We start from the raw sequence: 21,492 nt of genomic DNA, 5'->3' as shown, positions 1-21,492 counted from the left end.
TTTCAGCTCTATTCCTGCCAAGTGGTACTCTTCATTTACCAGCCAGTTTGCGAGCTAGAAGGACATACGTCTTCCCAAACTTTGTAAAAAGCCCTCTACCGAAGAAAGCAGTCTAAGTCACCTGTTTCTGAAAACAGCAGATACTTTTCCCTCAACAGTTAGTTCTCCAGAAGTTGCGAGCAAAAACTGAGTTGTGCTTAGCTGAGAGAGAACATAAGCTTTGTTCTGCAAACTTTTTTCCCATCAGAAAAACAAGATATAGAAATAGAAAAGCAATTTTTCTGATCCCAGGAAATGCACCTTCTCCCAAGCAAACATCTTTGCAACAACTGCACCTTAAGACCTCCCTCCTCACAGCTGCACAAAACAATTGTAAAGTTGTCTATACCAAAGACACATCCAGTTCAGTCTTCTAGATAATCTTGCTAGTTACTCATCAGAAGATGGTCTGGAGGACACCTGCTTGAGTGCAGACTTCAAGCTACACAGCCTAGAAATGCCCAGTTACAAGGCACTCTTGGGTTCAGCATACAAACATTCTCAGAAGTGTTCTGATGCCATGAGACACTTACCCCACTGTAGTTTTACTTCTGTAGTTTATTCCCATGTGTTGTTGCACTCTCCTCTCACTTCAAAGCTAGATACATGAAGTTCATCAAATTACTATTCTCAACATGCATATGTAGTACTAACTGAACTGCTACAGAACAAAAATACCTTTAAAAATTTAATCTTCAGTTAAGAACAAAGTAAGATTATTCTCCCTGAGAAGAATATCTCTCCTTGTACTCTGTGTACTCTGTGTGCAGGTTTTCTTCCCCACAACTAGAAACCAAAGCCAGATCCTTTTCATATTTCATGTGAACGGTACTATTGAGAATGAGATTGGTACTTGAAGTGTAGAAAAATAAAACTAGCCAGAGGCTATGGGAAATGCAGCAATAACATTTATTGGAATTTCTCCAGGCATTACATGAAAAAAATTTAAAGTGAAACAGAGGATAAAGCTCATTCAGTGCATCTTTAAAAAAAAGATGTATCTGAATAATCTTGGTTCTTTGTAACAGACGGTGCTGCAGTTTCTGGGATTAGTTTTTTATGTACACATCAGCTAAAACTCACTCTGAACAAAACTGCAAAGAACTGCTTTTTCACTTAGCATTTCCTCATCTAGTACAATATGACATTCTTGAAATATCTAATTTTATACACAGTGTTAAGACCTTTCACCCCAAATGTAAAAAGAGAGACTGTTATGTAAATCAGTATCTTTAATCAAATAAAACATCATGGAAGTAAAAAAAAACAACAAAAAACCCAGGAGAGCCGAAGCCCCTGAGTTCCATAGCAGTGTGCAGCAAGTAAGCGTTGCTGTTCCTCACTTTTATGGTAACATAAAGCATAATACTTAGAAAGCAGTGATATTCAGTCCTTGCTTTCTAAATTGGACAATCTTATGCGAAAAGACACTACTGCATTTGGCACTTTGCTTAATTGGTTTTCTTACTAAAAACAATAAGTGTTTCCTGAAATACAGTATAAACAGAAAGAGATAACATGAGCCACTGTAAAATGCAATTAAGGGTTCAGACATACACTCCAAAATACTTGTCTATTACACATTTGTCTAAGCTTTCTCAAAAATTCCATTCAAAAACATTTTCAAATCTATATGCAACTTTTTATACCTCTATAAACATAATTTCTCCCTTGAAATGATCAGAGTTTATCCCACCTTTTGTCCAGAACACACAAATTCATGACTTTTGTTTTAAAAAAAAGACCACAAAGTAGTATTAAAACAGGAATAGCCTGGAAAGCGTCATTAAAACTGCGCCTGTACTTCAGGATCCCCTTTGAAATGTATAGCCACCGTATATGTGAAAACTGAAAGGTACATAATATCTGAGACTTGCTTGGTCCTCTCTTGTGCACTCACACTTCCTTCAACCTACCTCAATTTTCTTCTCGAAATTTAAAACAGCCTTCTGCATTCCAATATAATTAGACAAGGCTTCTTGCAGCATTTCTTTGGTTAAATGAGAGCCCCTGACACACCTAACTCTTACAACAGGCAAGTCTCCGGCGGAAAATTAACATCATTATAAATGCAATCCCACTGTTGTGCTTCCTTTCTCTCCTCATCACATCAACCCCAGGACAGGTGGAAGCAAACAAGCCAGGAAGGAAGTGGCAGCCACTGCTAGCTCTTGCCTTTGCGAGCTCTGCAAGTGCATGCAGACACCTATTCCTTAGCTCTGGTTATGGAGGCGGAGCAATGATGCAATGCTTGTTTGTTTCCAGTTCCAACATGCACGTGGAATTACGCTGCTGACCAGTACAGCCCAGGCAGCGGATGGCACTACAGCTCTTTCTGTGCAGACCACGTCATGATACTTTTTCTGCTTATTGGTCTGTGCTCACAATATCAGTAGAATTAAAGAGAGGCACGCATGAGTTCACATAGATTTTCCACAGAAGATGTGAAACATGCTGCTCTTTGGAGGGAAAATTACATTCTCTTTTTTTTTTTATTCAAGTATTATTCAACATATTCAATATACATATATATATAAAGACACACTATCCTCATTTCACTACAAGACAAGCACATCCAAAGTGAATTTGCAGATCACCACTGTCTTTGTCTACTCCAATTTCTCCTTTCCTTTAGGTCAAATCTAAATATACATCTACTCATCATAATTACATGTGAGAATCCTTTATTTCCCCCTTGTGATTTATTTACATAATCATAAAAAAACTAATAGCCTGAATTTGCATTCTGACACTTGAAGGCCCATCTGTAGCTATAAGTGTCCCAGCACTATTTTTGGGTAATACCATTGCCTATTGCTAAGTAGCTATTGAAAGCAGCATACTTATTTTTTCATTCCCTTTTTGTTTTTGAAGAAATGCTGCCTAGAAAACCCTGGTTTATGGCTTACTCCATATTTTATTATTTGGGTTGTAATTTACTTCCTTCAGGAGCAGTTCACAGTCAGACAACACTTCTGCTGGCAAATACTTCACTATCTGCTCAAGAGTCTTTTGATATATTATCTTCTCCTGTTCCAGGGACTGAATTACAGTCTTCATTTTGTTCTCTCGTGTCAAAACAGTCTCCAGGCTGGCTTCCAGACTCTGAATTTTAGCATGAGCAACCTGTAGACAATAACATTATCATAAATTGATAAATTCTGAATAGTTTTCTTTTAATATAATTATATAGTATCATAATATTAAAATTATGGTATTTTTACATAGCTACTTCTAAAAGACATCTGTGTAGGCAGACAATACAAGGAATGCATACTGTGTATCATACACAAAATCTCCTCATAGTGACTAGATCAATCTGAAGAATTTCTCAAAGCTTTAGAGTGGGAAAGAGACATACAAGTCACAGCAAGCAAGGACAGCTGAGAGTAACAAGGAACTGGAGCTGGAGAGAGAAAAAGGAAATCAGCAGCTGAAGTAGCACTGGAAGACATGACCAGTCTGACAGGGATGGAACAAAGGAAACTCTCTGTGATAAAGAAAGTTAGAAGAACGGAGAGGTTGGAGGGAAGGAGAAATTCAACATTAAGTCTAAATACAGACTGTGTTCCCTGTTCTTCAATTAAAAACCTACAACTTCCTCTGACTAGTCAAAGAAACCCTGGACCACAGCAGCAGCAGTTCCCTCTGTGGGAACTGGACAAATTCTGATTGCTCCTAGGAAAGGGTACAAGCAGAGGAATAAAGAAGTTATGCAAACAAAAAGGTGAAGAGGTTAAGCACTGAGAAAGATGCATTATTATAAGGTACTCTGAAAGAACAGAAAAGCCTTGATAGAGCCTTTCAAATAAGCCATTCAATTATTCTATGTCTTTGGTGCATTTTCAGAACAGAGGTAAAAGCCACAGCTGCAGTAAATAAATAAATAAAAATAAGAAAGAAAAATCAGTAATAGCAAGTGATTACTGTTTTCAGTATTAAAAGAACACAGCACCCTTAACCCATAAACACAAAAATAATGAGGACTTGATCTTTCCTTTTTTCCTTCCATTTTCCCATTTCAGAAGCTGAAAGGGCTTTCTGAGCTCTTTGCTTCAAATTAACAAATACAAAAAGAAATAGCCTGATGATGAAAAAAACAAGAATTTATCTTTCAAGAAAATGCAAGACAATACAACATATTGCAACTGAAACAAGTCTTGGCCAAGCTATGAGACAAAGGGTAAATAGTGAAGGAGGAAGGGCTTTTTTAAAGCACAACTTCACCAGGCAAAGTCTGGTGGGCTTTCAGATATCATTAGGTATGCTAGGAGAGACCACCTTCCAAAAGTAGGACTATGAGTTTCAGCAGAAAAAAACAAAACATCACTGCCTACAAAGGCCTGGACCAAACAAATCTGCTGCACTAACAGGGAAGCAGAGAGATGAAGGGACAGAGAACTCACTTTTCAATAAGATAAACAAATTTTGCCAACTGATTTTATGGCAGATAAGGGTAGAGAGATTTTGGGAAAAAAGAAATCTAAATCAAGAAGGAAAAGTCCAAAGAATGACAGAGGAGTTAGAAGTATGCCTAGCAGAAGTGAATCACTGTAATTAAGAGAACTGCTCAACTACACAAGGTCTTGCAGTAAGATTTCTCACATACACTTAAACCAATACTTTTTCCTCTATTGGCTGAATCACAGAAATTACTTCACCATGAGTTTATAGTCTAGTTTACCTGTAGCTTCTCCAACAAATCCATATTTTGCCTCTTCAAATGATTGTTTGACCTCTCCAGCTTCTCCAGAGGTTCACCTTCATCACAGGGACTCACATTTTCCTGTAGTTCATCCTGAAGAACATGGTACTCTACTTCATAGGCATGGAGCTGTTTTGAAATATCCATCTCAAATACCTGCCATGAAAGAAAAGACCATTTTTAACTACAATAGGGAGGACTTATTCCATGTAAATGTCTGACTAAGAGTCAACTCTTCTTGATTAATGCTTTTCCTGTTCCCTTCAAAAAAGTATTTTAAGGGGATGTCTACAGTAAGAGCATTTTAACAGTTGTAGCCATAATAAATCATAGACTTCAAAATAAATTGGATCATGCCTTTCACAATTACCAAATACCATCTCTTACTACGAGATGTATCAGCAGAAAAGTCTTCTTCAATCCAAGAATTTTATAATATGACAAAGTTTTATTGACTGTTGCTCAGGAATATTAAGAAGTTCAAGACAAAATTTTAAAATCTGGGATTCATCAGATCTCTGCCTTCAAAACTGCATCCCTTGACTCCAAGAGCTCATTTAGAGACTTCTGTAAAAATATTCTTCATGGTTACAGTTTCCACGTGCTCTCTCCGTGCATGACGACACACTACTTTCTTACTGGGATACTTCAGGGACAAAGCATTGTGAATACTACAGAACTGAGCTTCTAACAGTGTTGGGACATATGACGCTGCTCTGTTTGCAAATCTAGTCACAGCCTCTCAGTTCAGAAAATTACCAAAGATTTTAGACTAGGATTGGAAGGATGTCTACAGTGACATCAATTTTCTGTTCCTTATTCTAGAGATCACAAACATTCCATCAACACAAGACACACACAGATTCCCTGAAAAACCAAGTTCTGTATTAGTTTCACTGTTCTATTCTATTCAAATGAGATAAAAAGTTTAAATTACGCAGTGTTCAAGCTGGGTAAGTATCATTTCCCTCTACATAGCTACCTGATCAATCATCTGTGCATTACAGATCTGCATAATGTCTACATTTTTCTTTCATTACCCATTATATGGGGATGGTCCTGGGAGCTACAAGACTGAGCCAAACAACTGCCCCTGCAGCCAGGCTAGGTAGCAGCAACAGGATACAGGCAGTCTACACATGAATGCAGATGTGGAAGGCTGCTCAGCATGAGACCACACCACAGGCCAGCAGAGCCAAGCTGAGCTGCCCTGCCCTGCCCTGAATGTAACCACATTCAGCTCTGCAGGCAATATAACCCATTCTTACTCTATCAGACCTGGCTTTGCACAAAGCCATTTCTACCCTGCCCACACAGCATGGCTGCTCTGCAACCCATGCAGAGCACAGAACAGATTTAATGTCTAAGAGTATCAAGTGTGTTAAACTACAATCTCTATCATTCCCAGAATCAATGAGTTGTGAAAGACACCAAAGTGCCTGACAGAGGTTTAGCATGGCAATGACAGTCAATGCAATAAGGAAATGAAGATTTACATTGTCTAAAAATGAATTCTTATATAACAGCACCTGCAACAGTCAAACCTTAACAAGCCAAAGGAATGCACAAGTGTTTACTCCACTCCTGCACATAGACATGGTTTTCTAGAGCTCTTCTGTTATCTCTGAACTACCACCTCAAGGAGTAGCGCAGCTCGCGGTTTCACAATTAAGGTACTAGACAGGCTCATTCTCAATTTGCAGCTTCAGTGTAGAGGAAGTTATAGATATGAAGATTCCAGCCACTGACAGTATTTCTCAAGAAGCTTTACATACCTTCTTCTGAGAAGACTTTTGCACACAGTGTAGGCATGATTCTTTTAAAGTAAACCAAATATGGGGGAAAAAAGTAAAGAGAAAAACATCCTTACCTGAGTAATAATTTTTTCCATTTGAGGTTTAGTCATATCTGGAATAGTGGTTTTAAGAAAGTCAACAATGTTCTCAAAACTCTCACATCCCATTATAGATGTCTCTTGACTGCTAAGTAGGCTCAGTGCTACTTTAAATATTACTTCTGTTCCTTGAAGAAAAATAATGTCTAAAAGAGAAAATAATTAAAGTATTTTGAAAATGGGAGCTAGAGTCATTGGATTAATACATATATTTATGGGGATGTTCTTTGTAATCAATCACAGTGCAGATGTTACTCAGTTCAGAAGTGCAATCTGTCTTATTTCAATGTGAGGATAAAGCATGAATTTTCTTTCATCTTAATGTGAGAGAGCATTAAAGAAAATACTGCATGCTTATTATGTCTGTAGCAGTTATCTGCAGTAAGTATTTCATCACTGTCTGCTAGAGACTGCTAACCAACTGCTAACTGGTTTTAAGTGCTCCTCTGACTGAAAAGCAGTTGGGGGGTAGATCACAACACAACTGTTTTCTACAGGCAGAAGCTATTCTTTAAAATATTATTTCCATTCCATTACCAGTTATATTATTTTCAAAATTCATAGTAGTGATCTTACTGGCTATAATCTAAGCCTCAAACCCTTACTTTGAGCTATAGTTACACGGATAAGAGAGGAAAGTCTGGGCTCTGCAGGTCAGTAGATACAGGCTGTACAGAAATGGGAATCTTGAGGACAGTAAATAGAGATGCTGCCTCAGAATCAGTGGTAGATTTGAAGTTACTGAGATGAAGACAGCACATGGGCATTTCAAATAAACCTCCTGAGCTGTTGGCTCTGTCACACCACAGAGTGTTTGTTCGGGGCTAAAAAACTGAAGAAATTCAGTTCCTGATCCTGATACTCCAGAGGTCATCCCTGGCCTGATCCAGTATCACAGAGCAGCACAAGGACACTGCTGGGAGTGAGGCAGGGAGGGAGGCAGCCACCTCCCTCCCTGAAATTCTCCCTTGTCAAGTCTATGATGGACATTCAAACAGCATTAATACAAGTATATAATTTGTGAAGGATAGACAATAGCCATTTGCTCCTGGTATATGACAATGGCCCATAAGACAATGAAAATTCAGGAATTCAAAGCGTTAAGAAGTAAAATAACACAGTAACTTTTCAATTTTAAAATGGGTACATGCCTTGCTCGGATTATTTACAGAGAAGTGAACACTGAACCTCTTTCCCATCTTCCCCATCCATAAAAAATTCATTTAGGAAAGAAAAAAAAACAAACAACAAAAAAGACAGAAACATAAAATGCTCAGGTGTCCCAGAATTCAGAAATCCCACCAGGAAACAGATATTCACATGACTGGTATACCACTGAGAAAGAGATACACCAATCATTTGTTCACCCGGACAGCAACCAAAAAGTGTCCGCTGTAAATGGAAAAAAACCTCTGCAATTGAAAAAGCACTGGGTAAAATAAAAAAAAAAAAAAACCTTAAAATCAAACCCAACCAACCAAAACCTTCTTCCTGCCCCCAAGCCAACATACCACACAAATTAATACATCCAGTATTAAAACATGAGACAAAGTCAGGTTGAATTTCCTAAGAAAGGACAAAAGGTGCCATATGAAAAGAGAAAGATCAAAGGGGAAAATGTATCTGATTTATAAGGAAGTACCTTAGATTCTTGGTGCATGTACAAGTACAGTGAGTTTTGCATTAACAAATAAATTTAAATTTAAACAAAAAGGTGCATTACTAGAGATTTGACTAAACTGGAAATTCTTATGGATAAGAAAAGAACCCAAAAATAATTACCTGACATCTTGATACTGTAAACACTACCCAGAATAATCAATATTTAGTCTTCTGTACTAGACGTTACCAGAAGAGGTAAATGAAATAAGAGGCATATTATGACTTGGAAATTGTTCAATATATACATGAATACCTAAACCAGCCTTTAAGTACAAATTTTCTTGAATTTTTTTTAAAGTACTTCAGAATCAGAATTCAGAAATGCATTTTCTTTTTTCAGTTTGCAAGTTTGGCAAGATGAACTTTTCTATTGATATAAACTGAATACATTTGCATAAAATACATTTGCAACAATAAACCTTCTGCTGTTTACACTTCAGAAGTCTCTCAGGTAGTAAGAGAGGATATAATTATTTGCTCAAGTCTGGTATTTCAAGAAATACCTTTTGGATTTTCCACTTAAGAAGGAGCTGGCATCCACCGTGAAAAGTGTTGCTACTTGCCACCCACAACAGTCACCCCAAATGTCCCCAGCATGTAGAAAAACTACTCCTGGAGTGTTTCAAAACACAATGGATATTGTTCTTTTTATTATTTCAATAGAATAAACTTTCTTACCAAACACTCTGGCTACAAATCCTAATGAAAACTGAGATGCGAACAGTGTAAGAAACCACGGTGCAGCATAAAGACTGGGACTGATTTCATTCTCTTCAAGATGATTATACAGGTCTCTGTGATAATCATGTAGAAGCCTTGAGAGCTGATACATCTGAATCTACAGTGCATGAGGGGATTGGAGGGGGGAGAAAGTAAAGAAAGAGAAGTTCAGCTTTACTCAGTTTTTCAAATTATTCTTATTTCATTCAAGGGAAATTAACTGCAGTACAGATGGCACAGTAAAATGAAGCTTAACTGCCTCCTGGGGCCTCAAGTGGTATTTACTCATGTATAAACAACCTGCCACTAATGAATTAAAACCAACAGGGCAGTCAATAACAAAGAACTGTTTAAACCTGATTACTAATGAAGTATCATTTCAAATTCACAGGTTTAAGGTAAGAAGGGAATATATTGCTCCAGCTTTGTCAACAAACCAAAAGTTTCAGTCTTGCAGCAATGAATTTTGAATTTTGGCCTTATTTTTACTGCACTTAAAGCTCCAATGTTACAGTCATCACTTTAGACTGTTTCTGTACCCACAGAATACATTTTACACATAGGTGTACCACATATATATTTCCCAGTACAACTCCCAGTGGTCCTGTGGAATTTAAGATACTGATGCAAAAAAGTGTTGCTGTACAACCTACTGTACAACCTTTTGGTTGCAAGGGAAAATGGTTAAAAGGTGCTCTTCATGGCTAAAAATATAACTCTGTGGTAAGTTATTTCCTTGCAAAGCTTCTCTCAGAAAGCAGAAGATAAGAAGCAGACATATATTTAATGACAACTGTCAGGTCCAATTTTATTGTCAACAGTGCTTTATGCTTAAGGTGAATCTATTCCTCAATAAGAAAATTACTCTTTAGATCCAGCTGTTTTCCTACTTCTAGAGTTCATGCTTGTCCCCTAACAAAAGCTGACTGCACTTGAAGCTACCTGTTCATCAGCACTGCACACAAGCAGAGGGATCACTTTCGTTTAGGCAAATCGGCCAAATTTGTGCATGCATTTGAGTTCTTGCTTTAATTGTGTAAGATACCAACTAAGCCCAGTTTGGAAAATGTCAATACAAAACACACGTGTGAAGTCAGAATTGCATCACAGAGCAGTAAAACAATTAGGATAGCTAATGATGGACTAAGGATCTAGATTACTACTTTTGCCAGACACCAACTAAAAATCTAAGTCTAGTAAGTTTTTATTATCCTGAAGAATCATCCAACATTTCTCTTCTACAGGACTAAAGCCAATTCTGCCTATAAGCTTGATTGTGTTTCACTACTGTAAAAGCAAAAGAATTTTGGAGTACTCTACTCCTATTAGAAAACAACCTAAATATACTAAGATTCTCTAAGTTTCAAAATTAGAGGATCAATTTCTCAAATTTAGAAGTGTTCTTACTAAGAGGTTCTGCTAATGAAACAGTCACACTCATTTGAACTAAAATGTCAAATCCTGGACATGTGAATGCTCTCAAATCATCAGCTGTTGGAAGTCTACAACATACTCATACACACATACTCAGAGAGCATCTACTAGGGGAAAAAAAACCCACAAACATGCATTTATCACACTTTGACCCTCACTGGTTTAAAACATATTTGTGGAGGAAAATGGAACAGAACAATGCTTTTTTTATGGCTGTTCACTCTTAATTCATCAGCAACAAACTTGTTATAGCATACTTACATCCACAGACCTCTACTGTTTTTAGAATAAGCACATACAGTTTCTTTAACTACAATCTATTCCATTGCTCTGGACATTTGCCAAATATCACCTAAAGTGACTGGCCATGAAAAGTGGGATTAAACTTTCCCTTTAGTTTTACTTAATTGTAAGTGCTTGCTATGCAGGGAGCATGGAAAAAAAAAAAGGAGACTTCTATCTGCTGCTTTGTTTTCTCTTCCTCCACTGTGGATTATACAAGCTTTAACTCATCAGTGGTATATTCCTTTATAAAATAAAGGGTTTATAGCATATTAAAATTATTCAAATCAGGGGACAGTTGCATGTCAAGGTGAAAGATTTCTCAAACTTTAAACCCTAAAATTTATACAGATCTGAAAAATTTTTTGTCTCCCTCCTAAACAGTCTTGAGTATCTGTAGCTAGCTGTTAAATAATATTGCAGAGCATGCATCATTGCATAAGATAATTAAACTATTAAAAATTCATCTGCTTTCTCTCTCTGTTGAGGGCGATAGAGTAGAAGGCAATGAGAGAAAAAGAGCTGAATTGAGGAGTCAAGGCAGAGCAGCCTCAAGGACAAATGCCAGCAGAATACACTGACTGACCAGTGTGTGTCACTATTTACTTGACTTGGCCGTACAAGAGAGAAATTTACATGCAAGTGCTCATGGACTGAAGAAAAACAAAATCTAATTAATTTTAAACTCCATCAATACATGACAAAGCATATCAGGTTTTTCCTGGCATAAGGAAGAGAGTGCAGTGAGAAAGAGAAAAAGAAAGGCAAAATAGCAGAAAGAATTTCTGAAGAGATGACAGGGCTGTGTGACAGGTAAAACTCTGCAAGTTTTCAACTTCTCTGTTTGCAAATTGAGAGACAGAGAGGGGCTTGACAGTAAAATATACATGTACATCAAAACCTCCAAAACAGTATAAGAAGCTTCATAAGGCCCTGGAGAACATAAGCAACCCCTAAGGGCTCAAAAATAATTTAAAACTCTGGTTTGCTCCAGAAGGGCTGACTTACCTGTAGCGACATCATGTCTGGTCTGTACTGTTTACGGAAGCCAAGGTCATACATGAGGAATTTCAGCATTTCAAAGGCCTGCTCTTCACTCATATGTAGAAGCAGCACTCCAGCTACAAAACTTATACCTTGACAATAACCAACTTCTTTGTCCAGCAAAGAATACGCTTTCAAGAGATTAAACAGTGATAGCTGTCCTGCTCCCAGGTGTGTGGAAAAGTAAGGATGTGTAGGGAATGTCCGTCCTGATGTAAAAAGAGAGGAGTAGTTGATATTCAATCCTTCTGAAGAAAAACCCCAATCCATCTGACAAAAAGCATTTCTTCTCCCTCAGACCACTTTTCTTTGCTTTCATATGCGGTTTGCCTTCAATCAGATCAATCTGTATCTTACCACTGATTTTGGACTCTTTGAGTGAGTACCTTTTGACCACACTTAATATTCCCATCTGCACAGAACTTGCAGAAGCGGCTGCCTGATTTCTCTTTTCAGACAGATGCAGAAAGGCATAAATACGAATGGCATAGCCTAAGAAATCATCTGCTTACAGGACTCTAAGTGGCATATGCAGAATGTATCCTGATGACATAGAAAATGGAGCTCATAGAGCAGCATCTATCTTCAGCAGCAGCTTCTATTATGACTGGTGTGTTTTTCACTCAAAGACCCACAAAACCAGTGGGAAAGAACAGACAGACTTACCTAGATCTACAAGGATGGCATGCTGTTGAGCAGTCAGTTGTTTCAGAAGTTCTTTGTAAGAGATGTCGGGAGGCTGCTGCTTGTTTGGCAGCCTGTGCCTGACTCGGTGTTGCACAGCCAAAAACTGCCAAATTTCTCCCCGACGACTTTTTGGTACACCTGCAGGTCAGCCAAAAAACAAGAGGTCTAAGCAGGGGGATACTTTTAGTGCTACAACAAAAGAATTTGCTTTGTCATAATTTTGGCTGAAGTACTCTGGAGGATCCCTTACAAAGTGAACTCCACTCTGCAGTGTGTTCATTCAGTAGCCACAGCTCAGTCCCACAAACTAAACATGAACTACAAACTTAAGGGCAATTACACTGAGCAGTATCCTGGGCAACTGAGGTACAGACATCCCTTGCTTTGCCACTTCTGAGCTGTTAGTCTCCAGCAGGAAAAGATGCACAACTACACTCAGCATGTAGAATGACCTGTTTAGAAAAGCTGAACTAAATTCACAAGTGTAAAATTCAAGGAAGTCCAACTCTTCTTTCAATTTGTAAAGGACTGCCCATGTCAGTCCATAAATGTGGGGAGATACATCATTCTTTGATATCTGACTCTGTAAACCAACCTTGGAAAGTCAAAATGTCAACTCTGCTAATACCTTCTAACTAAACAATTATTTACCACAAAGACAAATTAAAAACCATATCCTTGTTCCCAACTCTGAACTGCAATCCAACAGCAGAAGAGAGGGTATCAAGGTAAATAATTTGTTGGCAGACTTCTGCGGGTCACTAACAGGAACTGCTTTATATCTACGACAATTACTTTGGTAGCAATTTAATTAATTTTCCCTTCTGTACCATGGCCAGATTACACTGAATTATTTTTCAGCATCTGTAACACAGACATGAGATTCTATGGAGGAGGCCAGAGCAGTGCAATCAAGCCCTACCACTACATTATATTAACAAGACCTTCTGAATACCCTCTTGGCCTACAGCTAGTCCACAGGAATATCTACTTCAAGACAAAATTCCCAGCCTTTCACTCAGGAAATGAAATACAAAGTGACTGTATTCCAGACTCTCCAAAACTTGGCTCTGATTCCTCTAGGTTTTGGGCAGAGTCCACAGTAGACATTATGGTCCTGCCTTCTCAGTAAGCAAGTAAAATCAGAACATCTGAAACTCAGAATTGGATCCACTGATTAGAAACCAAAAGGTCACAGTGTTGGCTGCAGAGGCTCCAAGTTCAATCTTGAATGTAATGACACATGGAAACAAGATGCTACATTCAGGAGTTATGACTATACATGCTTCTGCATTGCTGACATTGTAACCTGCAGACACAGCAGAACCTATTTTCTGTTCTGCAGGAGAAGGCAGCACCTTTGTGAAAAGAAGGCAATTTTTTTGCTACTGGAAAAAGTGTATTGCTAATTTCTGTTGGTATCTGAAGGGAACAAAAAATATGATCTTGAGACTTCAGAGCTAAAAGCCCTCCTACATAAATACCTTCTTTTAAAGTGGAATGAATATCTTCCATGTCACATCGGATTTTGGCTCTGCAGTTTAGTAACTTCTTATCCCAAATATTTATAGCATCTTTCTGACATGTGCCAACTTCATCATAGTCCAGTTTTACTTTTCTTGATTGGAGCTCATCTCTGCTTGCTAGAACGCAGAACAAAAAGGAAGAGCACATGGAAAACCAGAATATCAGAAAATTATAAGATAACAACAAATACACAAACCCCATTCAAGTTAGATACCTATCCAACAATCTGACTGGTGATAAATACATCTAGAATTCATTAGTTTATAGCTTAGTTGGGGTCAGTTGTCATAAGATGTTGCATATAACAATTTAACTTCTCTTACTGGGTCATGAATATTAGCAATACATGAAGCACATAAAAATATTTTTTAAAGCTTGGGGCAAAAAAACCCCACTCAACAGAACCTCACAGCACCTGCTCTGCAAAAACACCTTTGATAATTTTATTCTTGTTTATATTGAACATTACAACTGTTTGAGTATGGAAAGTCCCAAACACATGAGTGTTCGTATTAGAGATTTAGGCAAGCAAGCTAGGCAAGTCTTCTGAACTGAAGTCAATCACACTGGTTCCAGTTCTTACATGTCCCTTAAGAGAGTGAGAAGAGCTCTGGCACTGGCATCATCAGGCAGACTAGTGCAAACAGAATGAGCCAGCACGAACCATATCCAGAAAAATACGTTTGTGCTGAAGCACAGAACCCTTGCTGTTATAAACTTAAAAGCCTTGCTGCATAGAACTACCTGGTACAAAGTATTTATTATGCTGCTTCTGAAATAAAGCTGCATTGTCACCCTGGCATTTCATGGAGGAGCAGCTTTCATTTCCATTACCAAGAAATTAACTCTGGGTATTTTATTATTTATGATGCACATGCAGAAAAACACTCCAGTTCCTCTAACTACTAGTACAAAAAACTGAAACCATGTCTTGAATGTATCTTAATTTAGAAAGATATGTTTAACTGTCAACAGTTAAACCAACACCATCTCTGAGCTGCAATTGAGCTTATCTCAAATTCGCCTTGATCTGTGCACACTACTTCTTGCAGAAGACCCCTTTCTCTTACAAATGTATCACCTTTCCCCACCATCACCTCTAGGTGAAAGCAAACTATGGCTCACATTTTTATACATCCTGCAAAACAAGACCATCTGTTCCTTCGCCTACTCATCTCACTTCAGCTAGAGTCAATATTGGATCAATCCACATGATCATTGCCTAGCCCGCTTCAAAAATGACAAATTATTTCCAAAAGCTCAATGTTACACCTCTGGGATCTTACCCATTCAAGACTACAGGGGCCCCTGCAGAAGCAGGTATTATGTAAGGTGCAGTGCATTGCCATAAAAATGGGAGTGTGATCTTACCACAGGAATTTGCAGTTCAGCTAGGGCGATTTCAAATGCTACACTACTGCTGTACGATTTCATCCAAAAATTCTCACTCTTGCAAGCAGCATGCAACAGATTCAAGACAGCAGTAACATATTTCAGTGTGACAACAAACTCCCACATTAACTGTGCAGTTAACCCTAGTGAAAGCCAGCAAGTTTGCCTGTTGATCATACATGCCCTCCCTACTACTCCATCCTTTGTTGCTTTCAACCATCCTTGTTAACATGTTTCTTAATCATTGCTAGCTGGCCTGCTACTTTTTGCAGCTTTTATATTTTTAGGTGACCTACTGGAAAAAGAAGCATCTAGCTTCTCAGAAAAAAAGAAAGGAAAAGAAAAAGAAAGCAAGTTTGTGCAAATGACAGAACTTACCTTCTGTAAAATAAAGAACTAATAGCATTCAAGTCTCCTCGACAGCAAAAGGAATAGGAAAATAGGTTCTATTAATATTTTTGTACATAAAAGTCAACAAATGACTAACAGAAATCCACTAGAAACAGTTTCACAGCAATTCCGGTCTTGAACCAGTCTAATACATACAGCTAGGAACCTGGCTTCAAGTAAAGAAATTTCTGCATTTCTGTTACTACATTTCCCTTTCCTGAGATGTACATTTAATTGTAGGCTAGGATACAAAGAACCACCCGATGCTACGCTTGTTTGGAACGTATCAGCTCTGCCCATGTCCTGTCCATAAAATGACCCATAACAGCCCACAGGAAGGGAACCTAGAGACAGGTGTTACAACAGTTTACTTTTCACCCTTTGAAAATAAGATGATGAATTCTAGCTAGCAAGAGCACTAGTTTCACCAGGGGTACTCATGAACCTGAATACAAGAATGGAGACATGCTCCTCAGAGCACAAACCAAGAATGTGGGCTGGCAAGTATGTGCCAGTTTGGCATCTCCACTGCCAACACTGCTGTTCTCACCACGATTGATCATGTAGGAAGAACTTGATTTCTTTGTATCTGCTATAGAATGGAAGCAACTTGTAACTGAGTCTTAAGGAACTGGACTAATTTAACAGTTTTCAGTACCCTCAGTCACACAGGATAGGTATAGCAAAGAGTTTATCCCTCAGCAGCTTGAAGTGTCAGGGGGAATAACATTAAAATAGTCACCACAGCAGATCTCTAGCTTCCTCACCCCACAAAAACAGACTATTTGCTAAAATGGTTTATGAAATGAAAATTCTGGCTGAATGTTCCCTATGAATCCAGGAGTTTCCACAGAACTATGTGTCAACAGGGAGACAAGCTGTAGAGAGAAACAGCACCAAAAAATACACTATGTGTGTAGGAAATACATTCAAGGATGTACGCTGGTAGGGACATGGAAAAACTTCTGTCCTGATGCTTTTCTTTCCTCTCCCTGCCTTCCCAGTAAGCTAGTCTAAAGAAGGAAGAAGAGTTAACTGATCTCAACAAGATCATTATGTTTGAAGTAGTATGGTAGTATGAAGAATAAGACTACCATATAGATTATACAGCATAAAGGAGAAGATGAAGGCAGAAGTTGTAGAGAGGACACTTGGAATTTTCAACTTGCACCAGAAGCTTATTAGTCTATTATACTGAAGAATTTCTATATGCTAGGATAGACATTGCATCTCATCTTTTAATTGTGTGAGTCTTGACCAGCCTTAATAAAATGTCCTAGCCAGAAGCTCAGGCAGGTGACAATCAGAATGATCAACTTTAGATCCCTCACTAACAGCACTCAATTTTCAGTGTACAGTGCTCATGTTCCAAAAAACAGAACTTTCTGACATACCTCAAGAGCCAGTTGCTCAAAAATCATATTTGGATTCAAGCATTAATAAATTACCACTGTGATGTGGTTAATGAAGAAGAAAAAGCCTGGAGAGAAAGGCCATGAGCTGCAAAGGACTGAAACGAGATAGAAAGGGTAAGGTTTACCATACCTAAGTGTTCACACAGCACCTGTTCTCCTCACTCCACTTCACATTAGAACTCCTAGACTCAGACAGATACAACACAGACTGTAGCATCCTTTGTCTAACATGCACCCAAAAAGGAAAATTTATCACTTTCTTCTGTCACTAAGATTTAAAGTCAGGTAGACAGAGAACCTGGTAGACCATGAGACAGGACTAGGAAAACAAAGTTTTTTTCTAGTACTGTTAACTAAAAAGCTACAGAACTACATCTGTTTGAGGTGCCCAACACTAGAAAAATTTTCATCCTCAGGCAGCAGAATCTGCAATAGCTTTTAGGGGTATTTTCTAAATAGCTAACCTTCCAGCTTCTGGTTTTCTTTTTCCATTCGAAGTAACAGAATTTGTTGATGGATGGCTTTTCTCCACAGACTTTGTAGTTCTTCTGAGTTTTTCCTCTCTCCAGTTTTATCTGGACCATCCTCATTTTGCAATACTAGAACAACAGGGTCTTCCTCCAGGGGTGCAGCAAGAGGGGATAAGGGTAACAATTCACTTCCATCATGACCATCTGCAAAGAATCAGAAAGCTATTACAGGAAACTCAGATTGTTTGACATATCATGAAAATCTGTGCCATAGCAGAACAAAAATAGTTGTCTTTCACATTCAGTAGTGACTTGCTGACTCCAAAACCAGAGAAAATGCAGTGCAACAGTAGAGAATTATTTTTAGAGTGTTTTGTTTTCATTAATAAAGTTATATTTAAATTAAGTGGAGTTAGATAAAGGGTCACCTAGTATTTCAAACTTTTCCCCTGCCAGCTCCTTCCAGTTACCACAAGGCATTTATCCATAAAGCCTCCTTTACAGTTGAGCTTGTTTACTGCTATGATTTACCACGGGTTCTACATGAAAGCTACTTTTTCCATCTGCTAACCTGAACTACAGGGAGTGCTATAGCACTTTGTGGTCACTAAATATAGAGTTTGCCATTTGCCGATGGTTTTGATTTCTGTCAATGGGGACTTTATGAATAGCATGATTTCAGCTGTTTCAGGAGTTCCTACCTTAAATGGCTTAAAGTTTTAAGAATTATTAACACAATCAACAGGTGCTATGTGCACTACAAGGACAAGATATAAAACTTACCAAACACTCCTAACACAGGTCAGGGTAAAAATTTCCTAACTGTTAAAAATATTGTCTTTGTCAGTAAGAGACCTGTCTTAATTTCCTTTGCTACAGCAGCTATGGCAGATTGCAATTCATTTGATTTTGATGCCAAAATCCTTTCTTCAAAGCAACAAAAACCTAAACAGTAAAGCCAAACGAGCACAACTGATCTCTGGTGAGGTTCTAGCATGAATATTGCACCACAATGACTCCCTTTCATATTATCACACGTTGCAGTTCAGTACAGTATTAAGTAACAACTGCTTGTTTATTTTCTATAAAAGCACAGACCTGGATGCTGCATCTTGGAAGGAGATTTATTCATAGGTGAAGCTACCTGCAGGAATATTCTCCGCCGCCAGGAGATGCGGCGAGGTGTGAGCGTGGCCCCCGCAGCATTTAGAGATTCACTGCTGCAGAAGGTTGATGTTCTTTTCTTTCCCTCCCCATCACTGAAGGAAAGAAAAAGCAGATGGGGTATTTAAAGTCAGTATTCCTTGTAGGGGGAAAAAAAAAAAAAAAAAAACAAAAAAAACAAACTTTATTAACTCTGTCTAATGTATAACCAAACCTGCAGGAGCATTTGTGGGGAAGCTTAAGAAGGTAAAGCATGCTGGGTGTGAGCTTCACCTTGAATACTGAAGTGCCCAATTGTTTTCTTGTTGCAGAGTGCTGTGAAGTTTGCACCAGAAAGCATTCATAGCATTCATACAGGGCTCAGCTGGAAGCTCAGAATAAAAGCTTAACTTTTTGAGAAGCTAAGAGAGAAACACGGTAATACTTAGCCTCTAACTTTGACAGCAATGGGTGCTGTTTTGCTATCAGTCTTTAGGGAGCAATCTGATGTAACACACCTAAAAGCAGAGATGGTGCTCCAGTGGAGCAGAGCACTCCATTTAGTGCCATTTTAAATGTCATGCTGAGCTCACAGGTGAATATTTCATTTGAGACAATGTTCTGCCTTCTCATACAGTCTCTTTCCTAAGCTTCAAGAAGTGCATGCTTCACTTGGATAAATGGGGACACATGTCCTCATATTTCATCAGCTGTAGGAGCAGAGACCCTGCAAACAGAGGCCAGATCTTCTCCCCACTTGCCATGTAAAAATATAATTACACATTAATTTTAATAGCATCTTATGCTGCCAGAAGAAACAAGGAGAGGATACAGGAAAGCTTTACAGGGAGGACACACCAATTACACCTTTCTACTGACTACTGCCAGAGGAAAAGACATTTAACTTTCATAAGTACTTGATCCACTTTCAGAAATATTTCAGAATTTTGCATTTGTGCTAAATTAGGTGCCCAGATATTGTATAGCAATGGGCACTTTGTTTATCTGCCACTAATACTTCCATGAAACGCCAACAGCACAAGGCACAATTACAAGCTTTTAGGAAGAGGGCATTAAAGAGAGGGAGCTGTTTCTGCAGCTTGACCTCCACCACAGAAAACTGCTATATCAAAACAGTAACTACACTTAAACCTTCATCCAGTAACAAATTTCGATGCTATAGTGCAAGGATCCTAAAAAGTTAGATGAAAGGAAAGCCCAGCACATTCAGTAGTGGGGAGGCAGTTGCAAGTGATTGCAGTTTTCCAGCTGGAGTCCATCCCTCCACATCTGGCTTGCACAGGAGAGATCTGCAAGGGAGGACTATCAAGTTTCAGCTACACCAGTATACCAGTTACACTATCTTAATCAGCACTTCATAACTAGAACTCTGTGCTCAATGAATGTGCTGAATTCACCAAACTAGGACTGGCCTTTTTGGTCACCAAAGCTGTCACTATGCTAATGATCTACAACAGCTCCCTGATATTTGTAAGCCTGAGTGACCAACCAGACTCACGATCATACCAAGGTATCAGACCCTCCTTCCATATCCTGGCAGAGAAATAACCATGACTTCAAACTCACCTACCCAGCACAAGGCACCAACCCCTTCTCTCCTCTTAAGAACAGCACTATCGGCTGGGAGCCCTTAATGACACATAGTCTGAACTGTTCCCCACTCCTGATTTAGCTTCCATAGTGCCCCAGTTCCCTATAGCACCACACTATTGGTAGGTGGTCTCAGGAGATCCCCATGTTGCACTAACCTAAACAGCAACTGTGACAACCTATTCTGTCTAACTCTGTTTCTGATGATGATGATTACCACTGCTCATGGTAGCCAAACACAGACTATTTAGACTGTAACAGTAATTCTGAACCTATAGGTGCTAGTTTTCAAAAGTATTTAAGTCCAACAGCTCTTGAAAATGGGATACTGAGTTTGGATATATATAAATCTAACTTATGTTTCTATAAGTAACTACAACAGAGCTACTTCTTACTATTTCACGTCTTACATATCATCACATGTTACAACACAAAAACTGAGTCATTCCAGGGCTTGCTAAACAGACACTACGTAACAAGGGAATGAAAAGTTCTTTTCTACTGCTATGTACAAAAATCTATGTTCAGCTAATCTGCCTCTAGACAGTCCTATGAATAGTGTTCAATTTACAGTAGCAAAATTCACAGAAAAGTCAGAATAAGAAGGTGGCTATTTTTGGGCATAAAACTAACCTGTTTACAGCATTTGAGTCACGGAGTTTACATTGGGATGAACTAATCACGTACGCTACCTCATGAAGCATGCAAATCATACATTTCCAAAGACCTATATTTCTCTTGTTATATCCTCCCTTCACAAAAATCCCCCGTCATTTTAAGCAACTAATATGAATCACCTTCTCTTTCAAAGAGCTATCCAATAAGTGATTAGAGGAAAACTTTTGCAATGCTCAGAAACACACCATGTCATATTAACCCAAGAAAACGCGAAGATTTAGGAAAGGGAGGGTAGAAAGGGTGCAAAGAGAGTTTCCTCATTTCAAGACAGACAACTCCTAGCTTAGTATCAGATCTGAAGGTGTGAAAAAATACCCTACAGAGCAAAAGCAGGAAGAAGTCAGAGTAAAATGGTAGGGTCTCCTACCCTAATGAAAAGATTCAGGAGGCTGGTGCAAA

The 21,492-nt window shown here is 38.5% G+C and overlaps 1 protein-coding gene across 2 annotated transcripts in view; it reads right to left on the bottom strand.

Moving 5' to 3' along the window:
• Positions 1-925: 925 nt before the first annotated feature.
• Positions 926-21,492, bottom strand: part of TBC1D4 (TBC1 domain family member 4) — a 98,252-nt gene continuing 77,685 nt past the window's right edge. Inside the window, exons 11-19 of one of the 2 annotated variants that reach the window (XM_053971064.1) lie at positions 18,760-18,920; positions 17,656-17,865; positions 13,952-14,110; positions 12,447-12,605; positions 11,745-11,989; positions 8,979-9,138; positions 6,615-6,784; positions 4,724-4,900; positions 926-3,165 (exon numbers count right to left, since the gene is read on the bottom strand). In XM_053971064.1, coding sequence (XP_053827039.1) covers positions 2,938-3,165; positions 4,724-4,900; positions 6,615-6,784; positions 8,979-9,138; positions 11,745-11,989; positions 12,447-12,605; positions 13,952-14,110; positions 17,656-17,865; positions 18,760-18,920 — 1,669 coding nt within the window. In that variant the 3' untranslated portion in view covers positions 926-2,937. Of the gene's footprint in view, positions 3,166-4,723; positions 4,901-6,614; positions 6,785-8,978; positions 9,139-11,744; positions 11,990-12,446; positions 12,606-13,951; positions 14,111-17,655; positions 17,866-18,759; positions 18,921-21,492 lie in introns of those variants that run through there. The other variant, XM_053971065.1, reaches the window with a different exon arrangement.

The sequence above is a fragment of the Vidua macroura genome, chromosome 2, assembly GCF_024509145.1.
Source record: "Vidua macroura isolate BioBank_ID:100142 chromosome 2, ASM2450914v1, whole genome shotgun sequence".
In the NCBI taxonomy this organism is placed as follows: Eukaryota; Metazoa; Chordata; class Aves; order Passeriformes; family Viduidae; genus Vidua; species Vidua macroura.
Note: the sequence above shows the minus strand (reverse complement) of the source record. Positions and strands in the feature narration are given on the sequence as shown.